Source organism: Orbicella franksi, chromosome 9 (genome assembly GCF_964199315.1).
Source record: "Orbicella franksi chromosome 9, jaOrbFran1.1, whole genome shotgun sequence".
Taxonomy (NCBI): Eukaryota; Metazoa; Cnidaria; class Anthozoa; order Scleractinia; family Merulinidae; genus Orbicella; species Orbicella franksi.
In genome coordinates this window covers 7,387,910-7,402,092 of record NC_138153.1, presented here as the reverse complement: position 1 = coordinate 7,402,092, position 14,183 = coordinate 7,387,910, and the positions used below count along the sequence as shown (strand labels likewise).

At 40.4% G+C, this 14,183-nt stretch overlaps 1 protein-coding gene and 1 pseudogene across 1 annotated transcript; both read left to right on the top strand.

Moving 5' to 3' along the window:
• Positions 1-14,183, top strand: part of LOC145497513 (uncharacterized) — a 218,628-nt pseudogene that overhangs the window by 56,746 nt on the left and 147,699 nt on the right.
• On the top strand, positions 8,958-12,815 carry LOC145498717 (type I iodothyronine deiodinase-like). Its single transcript, XM_081478637.1, has 2 exons — positions 8,958-10,922; positions 11,471-12,815. Exons 1-2 carry the CDS (start codon positions 10,440-10,442, stop codon positions 11,753-11,755), a joined length of 768 nt encoding a protein of 255 aa, XP_081334763.1. The 5' UTR covers positions 8,958-10,439; the 3' UTR covers positions 11,756-12,815.

Sequence of the window (14,183 nt, the reverse complement as noted above, 5' to 3'; positions counted from 1 at the left end):
CGATCTAAGCATTTTCGTGCATATTTCAGGCTCCATTGAGCCCATCACTCTGATCTGGGTATTGCTGGGAAGATCTTTTCCTCCTGCAGAACTTGAGTATGGATGATGCCAATTTTGGTCAAAGGTGATGACGTCAGAATTGGAACAAAGGCCAACGCTCATCACGGCCGGTTACGGCCGGTGCAGGCGTCAATGGGTTAAATGGGACAAAGTCGGTGATAGTAAGAAGAATGAAGTTAAAAGCCATAATGATGTTTAATCCCCTAGCGAGTTAGCCCCAGTGCGTATACTTGCAGAACCTATTCAAGGAATTTGTCTACAACTACCAGAATTCTTTTCGTTTCTTCATTATTACTCAAATTTTGAATTCCCTGTGGGGTTTAAATAACAATTGCCCTAATTAGCATAAAGAAACAGAAAAAGTGAAGGATTCTGGTAGTTGTAGTCAAATGACGCCATCATGCAAATGGCCTATTGGATTAGTATACCATTGTAATTACTGAAGATTTTAACCGAGTTTTAAATAACAATGAAATTGGAAACTTCCCCTTCCTCCCCTCGTTGACCCAATTTTCGTGCTACCTCTACGAGACGAGGAACACCAGAATATGCAGCATATCACTATTATCACATCATATAAAAAAAGAATTTTTTTGTCGTGAAAACTATAATGGCGTCACAAGTGGTACAAGGACCATGATCCCACAGATTTTGTCTTGCGCGCAGTCACTGGGTCAACTAAAACTAAAACTAAACCGTTAAAGTTCCTGAAGCCCTGAGCTTATTTCGTTCAAAAGGCTCTTTTGATGGGTGACTTTAAAAATTGTATTGAATTTACAACTTCTTTCCATTTGCCTGGCAGAAGCGCTTAGTCGAGAGAAGACTGGAAAAGGCCCGTTATATAGACCCAAAATGGAATATGCAACAGTAGTGTGGGATCCTTTAGCCTGCGAACGCAGACCTATTTCCGGCTGTCGCTTGTCTCCGCCGAAAATAACGTCTGCGAACCCAAGCCAGGAAACGATTTCTGTGGCGTAGGGATTTTACGCCAATCACAGTTTAGCTCAAGTAGCCCCAGAACTACTGCGCGAGGTATTCGATATTCGCTGCGAAGAGCACTCGAGTTTCATTCTGTCGTGGAATCTGATTGGCCAAAAAGAAACAAAACTGAGTCATTACGTCACAGAAATCGTTTCCTGGCTCGGGTTTGCAGACGTTATTTTCGGCAAGCGGACAAGCGGCGGCCGGAAATACGTCTGCGTTCGCAGGCTAGGGATCCGTACCATCAATGTTACTTTGAAAGATAGAGAATATTCAGAGGGCAGCTTCTCGGTTCTGTAAAAATCACTACAGGCATACCTCCAGTGTAACGGCAATGATTAAAGAGTTGGAGTGGGATCCATTTAACAAATTGACGTCAGTTGTTTATGCGTCTGTTCTCTTATTGATGATAAATTGCGTCATAACATTGTCTGCGGAACTACTCGCTTGCGGCTTGTGGTTCCACAGCCACTTTGACAATGTTATGACGCAATATATCATCAATAAGAAGACAGACGCATGAAAAACTGACGTCAATTTATTTTTTACAATAACAAGACCCCAAAATGGTCAAATGCCGGGAATAAATGAGGGGAAAAGACGCCGTAAACTTGCCGTAAACAAAGATAAGTGAATTTTATTCAAAATGACGCGAACATTGTCAATAGCTTTTCTCGCTTTTTGATTGGCTACTTAAACTGAAAGTCCATAAAATCTCATTGGTTATAAAGTTGATGGTTTGACAGCTGAAAATTGAACTTGAAAGCTTGCATAAATTAAAATTTTATCCATCTGTACTCTTGATGATAAAAATGAGCCAATCAGCGCGCGAGGAATTAAACAGTTTTTGTAAAAATGGCCTCTCGCCTTGTGTACCATGTTCAAGATTACACACAACATTCTCCACGTGGCTTGACAAGGATATGCACCTGAGACCAGCTAGGGATTTGAAACCAGAATACGTGGAACCCATGGCTTTAAAATATTGTGTTGAATTTACAAGTAATGACATTTACAAATTTCTTATTCCCGAAGAACAATCAGAGAGTGGAATAGTATCCCCCCTGAGATAGTATCCGTCGAATCTTAAGACAGCTTTAAAAGCAAACTTGGAAAAAACTTGCGAGATTAGTTGCTTCATGGCATTATTTTTGAATTTTTAACTTCATTTTAGTATAATCATAATTCTATATTGTCACTTTCATTATTGTTATAGCTATCATTATTTATACATTTAATTCTTTATTTATTTTCGGGGTATTTCTGTAATTATTTTATTATTATTTATTTTTTAAATTTTGTAGACAATTTTAAAGTAATTTTATAGACAGTTCTGCCGACTTACGTTAGTCTAAAGGACGGGTGCAGGGAGGAAAAGTTGGTCTTTGGAATCTTATGGTATATTATCTATCTATTTATTTCAAGAGGACGATCCCATTGTGGGACAGTCGAGGATGTTTTGCAACGAGCAGCTAGAATATGCCACGCACGGGTCAAAATTTCCACTGAACATTTTAGCAGTTACGCTTTAAAGAAAGACCGATGTAATAGTGTGGCGTTTCATAAAATTGTTTTTGTTTCTTTTTCTGTTGCTGTTATGTTCTTATTTTATGATTTATAAAACTTACTTTTAGACGAGTGCTGTTATGCTGAATCAAGATTATGCATTTTTAGTTGAAATGTTTTTGATAAGATTACGCCAAAAGACAAAAATTTGTTAATTTTTGTTTGATAAACATGTGGGCTGCAATTTTTCAAAAGGTTTTTCAAAAGGTTCTTCGTCATTCGGAGGGAATACACCATACATAGAAGCATAACTGTAAGTAACCCCGCGCGTACGGGACATAACGCAAATCATAGTATCGTTATTTCAATACTCTCCGTTTAATTTACGTGTTTTAAGAACTAACAAATGCATGTTCTTGAGTGTAATCATTTTAAAAAGTATACATTCTTTTGGCTTCCTCCTGTAATCCTTTACTTATCGTTCATATTCGGCTCCTCCGTGGTCGTCTTCTTCACAGCGCTACCAGTGCTCGGGCGTGCACTTGTAGTATCTCTGGTGACGTCCCTCACTGTTGTGGTCACAATGCTGATGATTGGAAGCACGGAGAGCGTTTTCGTTTCTTGCATACTACTGTGTTGTGAGAAAATCTGGTGACGCTCCTCATTGTTGTGGTCACAAAACTGATGACTGGAAGCACGGAGAGCGTTTTCGTTTCTTGCATACCGCTGCGTTGTGAGAAATTCAAGGGATCATCGAGCGATTTAAAGAAATCGTCAATTCCCGGACCCTGCGTGTAGTTTTGACAGTCAGATCTAGTGGCTACAAAATAAAACAAATGCCCCACAGCAAATACATTGCTATTCCCCGTCGTTGCAAGTTTCATCCTTCGCCCTTCCCTCTCAAACGGGTGATCACTAATGATTGCGGGTTCACCCTTCTCATCGGCCTTATCTTTTTATCTCAGCAAGCAGGATCCCGCCATGTCCCGGTACTGTTTTTACATGGATTGTGACATCAGGGGCTCCTTTGATTTGGCCTTTTCCAGGCGGTCAGTTAGTTGGGGTGCAGCGCGAAAAACGGCGAGCGAAAAATTAGGGGAGTGGCGCTTTCTCTCGCCGCACTTCTCCCCTTTTCTTCGCTCGCCGTTTTTTCGCGCTGCGCCCCAACTAACTGAACGCACGCCTGGAAGAGGCTACCTTTGATTAAACATCCCTAATTCATACGTATTTTTGTAATGGCTACTCAATGCAGTAAGTGCACTTTACAATATTCATACAATCCTCCGTAGGAGGAGATTTTACCACAATACAATGCGAACATCACACAGTCCATGCATAAAGTACAAGGAAAGCCATATTTCTGCAATATTTGTCCCTGTGTTAACGACATTGTGTATGGCAGGTTTGAAGATTTCAGAAATTTTCTGTTCGCTTTCTGTGAGCGAAAATATCCTACCAGGCGACACTTGGCGAGCGAGTGACTGGGCGCGACCGACCGAATATTCTCGGTACTTGACTGGAACTAACTTGCAATGGAGGCTCATGGGGGGATTATTACAAGCTAGTTCCAGTCCAAAACCGGGAATACGAACATTGCCTATGTGGCGCAAACTTTAAAACTTAAAGGCACAAAATGTGTCATATTTTTCAAGTTACAATCAGCTGTGGTCTCTGGCATTATAAATCCCTCACTATTATTATTTATAGTCCATGAAATATTTTTTGCCCACAGTGGCCTTCATTTGGCGCGGAAATATGTTCTGATATTTGTCCGCGGACATTATCTGTTCCTCAAAGCTCACAGTTACACTCTCGGAAAACTGTTCGCTTCTCGGAACAGGTAATATCCGCAGACAAGTATCCGAGCATATTTTCGCGCTAAATGGAGACTATTGCTTATTTATTTATAATCCATCAAATATTTTTCATCCGCAAGTGATTGGTCTGAATATATATATATATATCTTACTAGATGTTTTAGTGTGTACTATCGCTGTATATTTTTACGAATTGTGCCGTATTTTGACGAGCCCGTAGGGCGAGTTAAAATACAAACGAGTTAAAAAATATAAAGCGATACTACACACCAAAACATCTAATAAGACATTTATTATCCAACTGCTGTAGTCAATAAACTTATCGATGAAAGAGGGAAAGTGTGACAGTTTTGCGTGCGCGCGCCGACCTGTACGGCAAACAGGTTTTCTACTGTACAAATAACTGTACAATATCGCTGTATATTTGTACTGTTATTTGGACGGTATTCGCTGCAGTTGGATAATAATGGTCTGAATACTGAATATGCCCCAGGATGTGAGTGATATTCCCCAATCTTCAAAACAAGTGTGTTGCCAAAAATATTGGAAGGATGATAAACACAATAGCGTTCATTTGGCGCGAAAATAGGCTCTGATATTTGTCCTTGGACATTATCTGTTAATCAAAGCTCAAAGTTAATCAAAGCTCAAAGTTAATCAAAGCTTTTCCTCGAGCTATGCTCTCGGAAAACTCTTCGCTTCTCGGAACAGATAATGTCTGTGGACAAATACCCGAGCATATGGCAGCTATTGTTTATATATTCTCGCGCCAAATGGAGGCCATATTAGGCTATACAATGTGGTCTACAGTGAGAAAACTGGCCCAACTGTAATGCTTTTCCTGTTAACATACTTGTAGCGTCAGAACTCTGCACTTTTCACCGCCTACTGTATGGTTCAGACGCACGGGTTGTATGCATGGTAGACAAAAATAACCACGGGGATAGTGTGTGTTTCAGTAACCTAGGTAATGTGATTTTACACCAAAATTATATTCACGCTTAAGTTCAGGGATTTTCAGCGATAGGGTCATCTGTTTACGTTCTGACGGTAATTTGTGCATCAAAGGCACCTTGATATAATTAATTTTTCAGGGATTTGGCGGATCAACGTGGTGGCTGAGCGATGAGCGAGGGATGTAAGAATGCTAAATATTTCAGGTTCAGTTATAGCAACAGATTTCTAAAATAGCTTCGACCGCTAACGAAAGACAAACTGAGTGCGTCAAGCAGCGTCATCACGGCCATAAATACTCTTGCACTTATCGATTTTCAAGTATTCTAATTTCCTCAATGCTTAACGTAGTGTTTCCGAACTTTGTAGTCATTTTACTTACACTCTTTATTTTTTATAAGAATATGTTTTGTGACAATATCGACGCTGAAATTTGCGAAAGTTTAAGAATATTTTAAGAATAAACACGATTGCGAGGCTGAGATAATGTGTTAAAAATTTATAAATACAATACAATTTTACTTTTTTAACTAAACCGTATAAAATTCTTCTAATTTCTAAACAGCAAACAAGCCAAAAAGCAACAAAAACAGCAAGGGCCGTTTGTTCGATGCCAATAACCATTTCTGCAAAACGTTATGTGCGTGATATCAGGCTATAATGCCTGGAGACTGGCTCCAAAATTACTTCAATACCATCCAGACACTAAATACATTCGAAAGCAAATATGTCATATGCTATAATCTAAGAATATTTGCAAGAATATTTTCAGCCTAAAATCGGTAGAAGCATGAGAATACTCAGCCTCAGCCGGACAAAAAAAACAATATTCTTAAAAAAAATAAACAGTGTATTTCGAATCGCTGCTGTCACATCTCGAAATAGTCTTTTATAATGGTGATTGATTGTTCACCAAATGACACAGCTTATTGGCCACGCAACTATTACTGAAAGGGCGTTCAGTTCGCCATCAATAATGTCACAGACGCATTAAAAACCAGACGTCAATAAAAATTTGTTAATTTAAAAATAAATTAGATTATGTGCCGAAGTATAAAAGGAAAAGTGCGAAGCAGTTAAACTATTTTAAGACGCCTTCTATTAAAACTTTTCAAGGGCGCGCATTGAGGCATGCAGTCATCGAGAGCAATACTTATTTCAGATTCACAATATATTAATTCAATTCAGACGAAATTACAAGAAGGCTAAGCTGTCTTGCAGCAGTGTCCGGTAGCCTGGTGCTTATGTCCAGTGGGGACATGTTGGCATAAGCATAAGCGAAATACTCTCAGCCAACAGCGAGCACTTGATGCTTATTCCGACTATATCCTCACTGAACATTACAGCGACATAATCGTAAGAAAAAAAGCAAGGTAGAAGAAGTAGAACGCTTATGCTTATGTCCGGCAGCCGTGTCCACTAGCCCAAAAACTTAATATGTTTATGCTTATGCTTGCGTAAAACAGTGGCTACACACGTGAAATCTTTGTACATTTCGTAGCCGTCCTCTGCCAAACAACAACGTGAAATGACTAAGTTCTGCGTATTTTGGAGAACGCGAACGACGGCGACTAATTTTCCGTATTTCATTTGATGTTGATCGCTGGCGTTACATATTTAGCTTGAGCAAGTTCCGAGACCAATAGGCGCACTGAACAGATCTACTAAGATAATTGCGAAATTCAAAGGCAGAATATAAAATACTTTTTACTTGGCGTTGTCTTCGGGGTCGGCGTCGTCATTGTCTGAACTCTCTCTAACGTGAAATGACTAAGTTCCGCGTATTTCGGTGAACGTAAGCCACGACGGTAAATGTTTTGTATTTCTTTTTGGAATTGATCGCTGGCATTACATATTCAGTTTGAGCAGGTTTTTAGACCGATTGGCGTACTAAACAGATTCAGATAGTCACGAAAGTAGAGGGTAAAATATAAATCCATTTTTTACGAGCCGTCGTGGTGTCCCTATTAGGGATTAGGGAGTTTAAGAAACCAGGACGCGACGCCGAGGACAACGTCGATTAAAAATTGATTTTATATTTTACCTACGAATCTCGCGATACTCTAAAGTCATTTTCCTTTGTTTCTCAGCGTCAAAACCATCACGAAACTGAATCTCCGACAGGGCGAAACATTTGAAATAAAAATTAAAAAATTGGCCCTCCTGGTTCACGTCGTGGTTTTCTTAAGCTCCCTGTTGTTTTGCAGAGGAGGGCAAAGAAATGTATCAAGAATTATAACACACGTGCACAGCCATTGTACAGCTCATTAAATCTAGTATCGGCTTGAAAAGGCGACACAACGTTTTGAAACTATCTCAATACAAGCACGTGGTTAAAGATGCACGTGCGGCGGCACGCGACAGCTTGGGAAACGCCTCAGAATCGCAAGTCTTGGAGTAAAACTTGTCTCGTTTTTTGTGCACATGTATTCATGCTAAATGATTTGGGACTACCTGGGATCGCCAAAGCGGTCTTGTTCATAAACAGGAATCCACGAGCAACTGCGCATTCAATCGATCGGTGTTCAGCGTGCTTATGATTGGTCAACAATTCTTTTGAACTGTTGCGATCAACCTCAGGCTAATTGGAGGTAATTTTGTAAAGAAACACAAAACCACTGATTTCTATAGGTTCCTTGACGTAAAAGAATTACGCGGGATGTTGAAAAGGCAAACAAAAAGCAACATGGCTTTGTATCACCAAACCTCAAGCTAATTGCCGGTAATTTGGTGCTGGTAAGAAACCGCTAAATTCTATGGGTTCACTGACCTAATAAACCTTGCGGCATGTATGAAGAGCCCTCTGAAGAACCTTTTAAACACGCGCCTTTTGCTTGCGATTTACCACAGCTCTTTCATAGTTCTATAAAGGTACATCTCGCGTATAACTCAGCATAATGCATTCAATTTAATGATGTTTCTAGTTTTCTACGAGCAAACACGTCATACGGCTGACATAAGGTTCATTCGCTAACTGAACTATGTACGACTATTAGGCAACAAAAGATTTGTTCGCGTGTAATGAGCGGATTGAATATTGGACCAGTGTATTGGAATGCCTAGCCGTTAATCGCAAAGGCTAGCGACCGCGGCGTATTTTCAATCCATTGTTTGTGTAATTTTTTTTCTGTAAATTAATTAACAATATTTTGCCTTTTAACGTAAGCGAAAGGGCACCGAATAATAGATTATTACTAGAATGATTTTAATAGTTCAAATTTTGTCATTATCTCTTTTCTTCTTACTATAGGACACCGTCGACACTGCGCCGGAGGAATTTGAAAATGAAGGTTTCACTCTGAAAACGCATCAAACGTTTTCCGTCCACACTACGGAGGAGAAATTTGAAAACACGACAATCACCGGTCATTTTGGATTTGTGTTTGCGGAAAACTCGGTCAGGGAAATCACACGATTATCGCGACGCCTTCGTTTTCGAAACACTCCGTTTTCAAAATGTTTTCCGTCCACACGAAAACGAAAAGCCGGCGTTTTCAAATTCCTTAGGTTTGAAGAGAGTTTTCGAAAAGCTCCGTTTACGTGATGGATCAGTGTGGACGGTAGGCCTACTAGGAAAAAAGCTGCATTTTCAAATTTTTCCGGCATAGTGCGTGATGCGCAAGCAGTGTAAAGGCAACTGAAAATCTCTTCGTAGTCTGGTCTTGGCGGAAAATAACAAATGAAAAGGTTGCATTACATCAGTAACATATTCATAAGAAAAGTGGTTCTATACACTTGTTTCCAAGAATGCAGAGCACAGACTTACAACTTCCTTCCTGACGCCTTCAAAAGTCAGGAAGGAACGTAAATGTGTCTACGTTACGTAAGCTATTGTAGTTTCCCGGTAACACAGCTTCGCCGAGCTAAACAATGCCCTGAACTGCCAAAATTTGAAAATTACATTTGTGCAAAACGATTCCGCTTTCGTTTGAGAATATTTTTCTATTTGACTTAGTTTCTCATTCAACGCTGGATGCGTGAGGTAGTGGTAGTTAATTCATGACTCGCGGCATGTTTACGCAAAATTTTACGATTTAAAAGTCATTGATGCGTTCACCATTATAAATGAACGCAAATTTGCCTTCAGAGGTAAAATGTGTCAAAACAACCGTGAACATTCCTGATAACTGACGTTTTTGTCTTGAGTCAGTCGCGAACGGCAAGCCGACAAGTGCAGTGAACCGGGTTCCTAATTACTCCACACTGGCGCCATGCTGTGACGAAATTTTGCAGCGGAAAGACACACAAATACTCAATTACGTTTGCCAAGTGGTAAATATTTCCTTTTTCCCGCAAATTTTGCCAACGATGCTGAACGAAACAGTGAAAATCCGCGTCAAGGGGTCACTGTGCGAGTGCATTGACGTTCGCGTGATTTCTTTCAAATGTATCGCGTGATGGAAGTTACATTTGTTTACACTTTTGAAATCACGCAAAACTTGACGGTAGAGTAGCGTCCACCTTTAGCAACCGTCGCCGCAGCGTGAACGAGCGTGAACTTATCGTTGATATTTTGTTACTTTCCCTTTTAACGTCAACTTGCTTAGCGCTTTCGAGTAGAAGCGTCGGATCACAAGGATAAAAAGGGTTACCTCGGATACCAGTTGTTCTTTTTTTTAAAATGATGCGCGGAATTGAAAATGTTTGATTGTTGGAATAGCCGTTGCGTGCTACACATGCCTTTGAGAACAAACGGAGGTCATTGAAAAATACTTAACAAGAAAAGCGCTGGTCTGCAATTCATCATTTCGTCTAGGGCATGCCGAGAGCCACTGCTGGGAACAGTTGTGTTTAGTTTGTTTGTAAAGACCTTACAGTTAAATACTAGAGGTAAGCCAAACCAAATATAGCTATGGAAGCACAGAACTGTCAACATGGCTGTTTTTCCACGTTTTATCAGTCTGCGCGTGCAAATATGTTCCGCTTTCCACGCACCAGCTGCAGCATAACTTGAAGCATTTGAAAAATCACGCAAAGGTCATAGAGAAAATTCCTTACATTCCCCTGCTGCTGGAAACGACAAACAAAAACTCCCTTTGCAATATCAGTCGAACCTTAGACACGGTGCAGCTAACACCTCTGCGAATCTGAAGCGGCAACTCCGAAGAATCTACCGCGACAATGCTCCACAACGTACCCACACTGTTGGTTTACTACGCGAGCTCAGCCGTTTTACTCGTGGCGTTTTTAACTCTACGTCTTCTGCAGTTTTTTCCTCGTTCACAGTGGCTCATCTTTGAGATGATGAACAAGATCGCGACCATCCAAATGCCCCGAGAGAACTACAGGCATTCACTGTTCACTTGGCCCATGTTCACTTCCATGCGTTCATCCATCTTACGCGAGCTGCAGAAGTCCGCTTCTCGCGGAAAGCCCGCCCCAGACTCCCAACTGGTCTCAGTGGATGGCAAGTCACGCTGCCGGCTCTTGGAGTTTAGCAGACGAAACCGGCCACTGGTTGTCAACTTCTGTAGCTGGACGTGTCCCGTTTTCCGAACCAGGGTGGACGAGTTTCTCAGCATCGCGCGAGAATTCAGTGACGTTGCTGATTTTTTAGCGGTGTACATCGAGGAAGCTCATCCCTCCGACGGCTGGGCGTTTAAGGTGAGCGCACCCGATCAAACACTTGATATAACTGTCATAGATTCGGAAGCCCCATTGCCAAATTCACGATACATTGCTTGGCGTTTCCGTCGAGTTCACCACGGCGTTGTAATGTATGATGCGAACCAAATGTCATATCAAAGCATCACTGAAACGAGAGCATATTTATGCTCTGCATAAAAATAGCTGAACCCCTTAGCTAGGTAACTGGAAACTGTTTCGCACTGTGCCAACAAGCTGTGGAGGGATCTTTCATCCCTATGATGAATCTTACCACAAGGTCTTTAAACATGAAAAGTAAATTGAACGCGAACGTTAGAGTGATAAGTAGACATTGCTATTTTCTAGCAAGGATGACATGCAAAATGGAATTTGACAGTCAAAACTGCATTCTTCCGATCATCTTTCGTACAAATTCCATCAGGTTCTATATTTCAGCTTAAGACAAATGTCTCTGAAGAATTTGACAAAATGGCTCCGACAACCTTAAGGGGAATTATTCTCATGCCTAAAATCACTGAATGTTGTCTACGTATTTTTTTGGACAGAATAACGTCACCATATCAAGACACCAAACCCTCGAGCAAAGGTGCAATGCCGCAAGGTTGATGCTGGACTCGGTAGAATTTCATAACTGTGCTGTGATGGTGGATAACATGGACGATGAAGCTAACAAGGCATATGCCGGAAGGCCAATAAGACTTTACATTATAAAGAATCAGGAAATTGAGTTCGCGGGAGGAACAGGACCCACATTTTACAATCCCAGCGACGTGAAACAATGGCTGCAGAGTGCCAGAACATCTGTGAAAAACACTAGGCACAGAGCATAGAGTCATGGACAGAAAACAAAAAAATAACTTAAATAAAAACAATTTTTTCTTGAGGACACCAGCGTTCCGACATGCAGAAGGGTCCTCAAAGCCCTTTACCACCGAGAATTTGTCGTACCACAAATAAAAAGTGGGTACACCCTGATACACATATACAAGTCCGTTCGCACTGTCGCACTGGCTTCGAGGCCTGAGCACCTTTTGTGTAATTAAGTAGCTTCTTGTAAGATCCTTGTAAAACGACAACGTACATTACACTTCCTCCACGACGATAAAAGAAAAAGTCAAGGGGAACAATTTGTGCGTATTTATTATTGACTCTGATGTAAATACATTACTGTACAAATATAAAACTAATTGTATATATAGCAAACTGAACACTTTAAATTTTTATAAATATATAACGTCTCAATATACACCCGGAGAGTGATTACCACGCACTTGCGGCGCTAATGACTGTTACAAGATCACGTACCAACTGAAAGTGTGTTTCAAGTAATTTGTCGTCAATAATGAATAAATAAAGATATAATCTTCAAGAATGCGTGGGGCGTGAATATCTCACTATGGAAGCGCGATAAGCTAAGTTATGTTGAAAGTTCATGCTCTCAGGATTGCCCTAAAGCTGGTAGAGAATGGTCTTTTAATTTTGGTATTCTAGTTCAGGAGATTTGTTTTGGGCAATACTGCTCGAGAGCTAGCACCGTCGAAATCTTGACAGTTCCTTAAGGGTGTCAAGAGGTGCTTGGTACAAGTGGGTAGTTTAAAAAGGCTAGTAAAGTAATTGAACTATTGACGTGAATTCGTCCAATTAACAGGGTCTCTTGCGTCAGAATAGTTAGCAAACAGAAGGAATGCTTGTCGGATAACGGATAGCTGTCGTATATCGCTCTCACTCACTCAAGACTAAAGTGCATCTAATGGAAAACTAAGATCTGAACTTTGAGCGCGGCTTTGATGAGCTCCTGGAGAAATTTTACTACAGTAAACAGATAACAGAATTTAAGTTACTGGCGCGAATTAAGTATGCATATCAAGTCTGACTGAAAAAAAAAGACAATACTCTGTCTTAATGCAAACACAGACTCTAAAAATCAGACCTCAAATATTCCCTTTGGATAACCTAAGATTTCTGATAAGGTTGCGTCGCACCCACAGATGAATGCACTATATAGTTTCAAAAAAAAAAGAAGATGTTATATAATAAAACATCCAAATTCCTTGCATTTTCTGAAAGTGTGGAAAAATACTTTTACTCGCGGAATGCAGTATGCTTGAGAATGTCTCTTGCTTTTAACTACCATAGATGGCCGTATCTGAAAGGCGATAATATACGAGAGCATATTGTTGTGTCTATTGGGAAATACAGAGGGGTATCACCCCGGCCATATCAATATCTTGTTGTTTGCTTGTCTATATCAGTAAATGTTTTAGTCTAGGGCAATATATGATCCCTCGTTTTTGTTAATATTCGTATTTGAAAATGTTTGCAGTCAAACTATATTGAGTGAGTGGAAAATATCAAGGGTTTGTATTTTTGCTGTGTCACTATCGCGTCAACTGAGGGAGCTTTTAGCAATGACAAACAACGGTGTTATGCAGCTCATGTCACGCGAACCAAGCGTCTCAACAGCTCCTCAGGCAAATTTCGTTTCTGATAATTACTGGAGCTGAGATTCATTGTTCGAAGGTATGCCTATGTCTGCGAAGTTCACACGCTCTCCGAATTGCTAGAACTGTAGAGATAACAATTTATCATAAGTAACAATTCAAGTTATCTTGCGCGCTTGCAGAAAATTCAAAACGTGTGTCAGTAAAAACTTGTAGATAAGGGGGCCGCGCGTTTAGCGCAAGTTCGGAACAATGCATGCTCTAAAGTCGATAGGGCGTAACAAGACCTTCAACTCTTGACACGGGTTTAGAGAATCGTTCCAAATTTGGCACCACTTTAAACGCAATAACGATACATCTTATTACGACACTTCAAAACTGCAGCTAACTTGGGTTAGCATTGTCATCAAGTTATAAGTGTTTCGTACAAAGAGCTGTTTTTCGTGCAAGCACCAAGCAACGACTACATGTTTGTACAGATGGCTCCACGCATAAAATGGTTTCATGGTCACATTTCACTTATTAAAACCATGTGCATATACTACTTATATCTTTGGTAGAAATTCCGGTAAAAACTGGGAACGAACATGTCCCCTAGCTTCTCTTAGTTGGTGTCTCTCTTAAGTCAGTTTTTATTATAACTCTTAGTGTTTTTCAAAGTGAGTTTATGTATTGTTTTGTACCTTTCGACTCACAAGAGCCGTTTAGGTGCAAAGAGAGGCTTTCATCGTCATCATCATCATCCGAAAAAGTTAATTATAGACCACAGCGAAAAGGATGTGAAAACTAACGGCTATTTTTAACAGGCGACACACTG

Coding starts and splice junctions, on each gene's coding strand:
- LOC145498717 (XM_081478637.1), top strand. CDS start 10,440: ATGCTCCACAACGTACCCACACTGTTGGTTTACTACGCGAGCTCAGCC. Junction 10,923..11,470: donor CCGACGGCTGGGCGTTTAAG/GTGAGCGCACCC, acceptor TTTTTTGGACAG/AATAACGTCACCATATCAAG.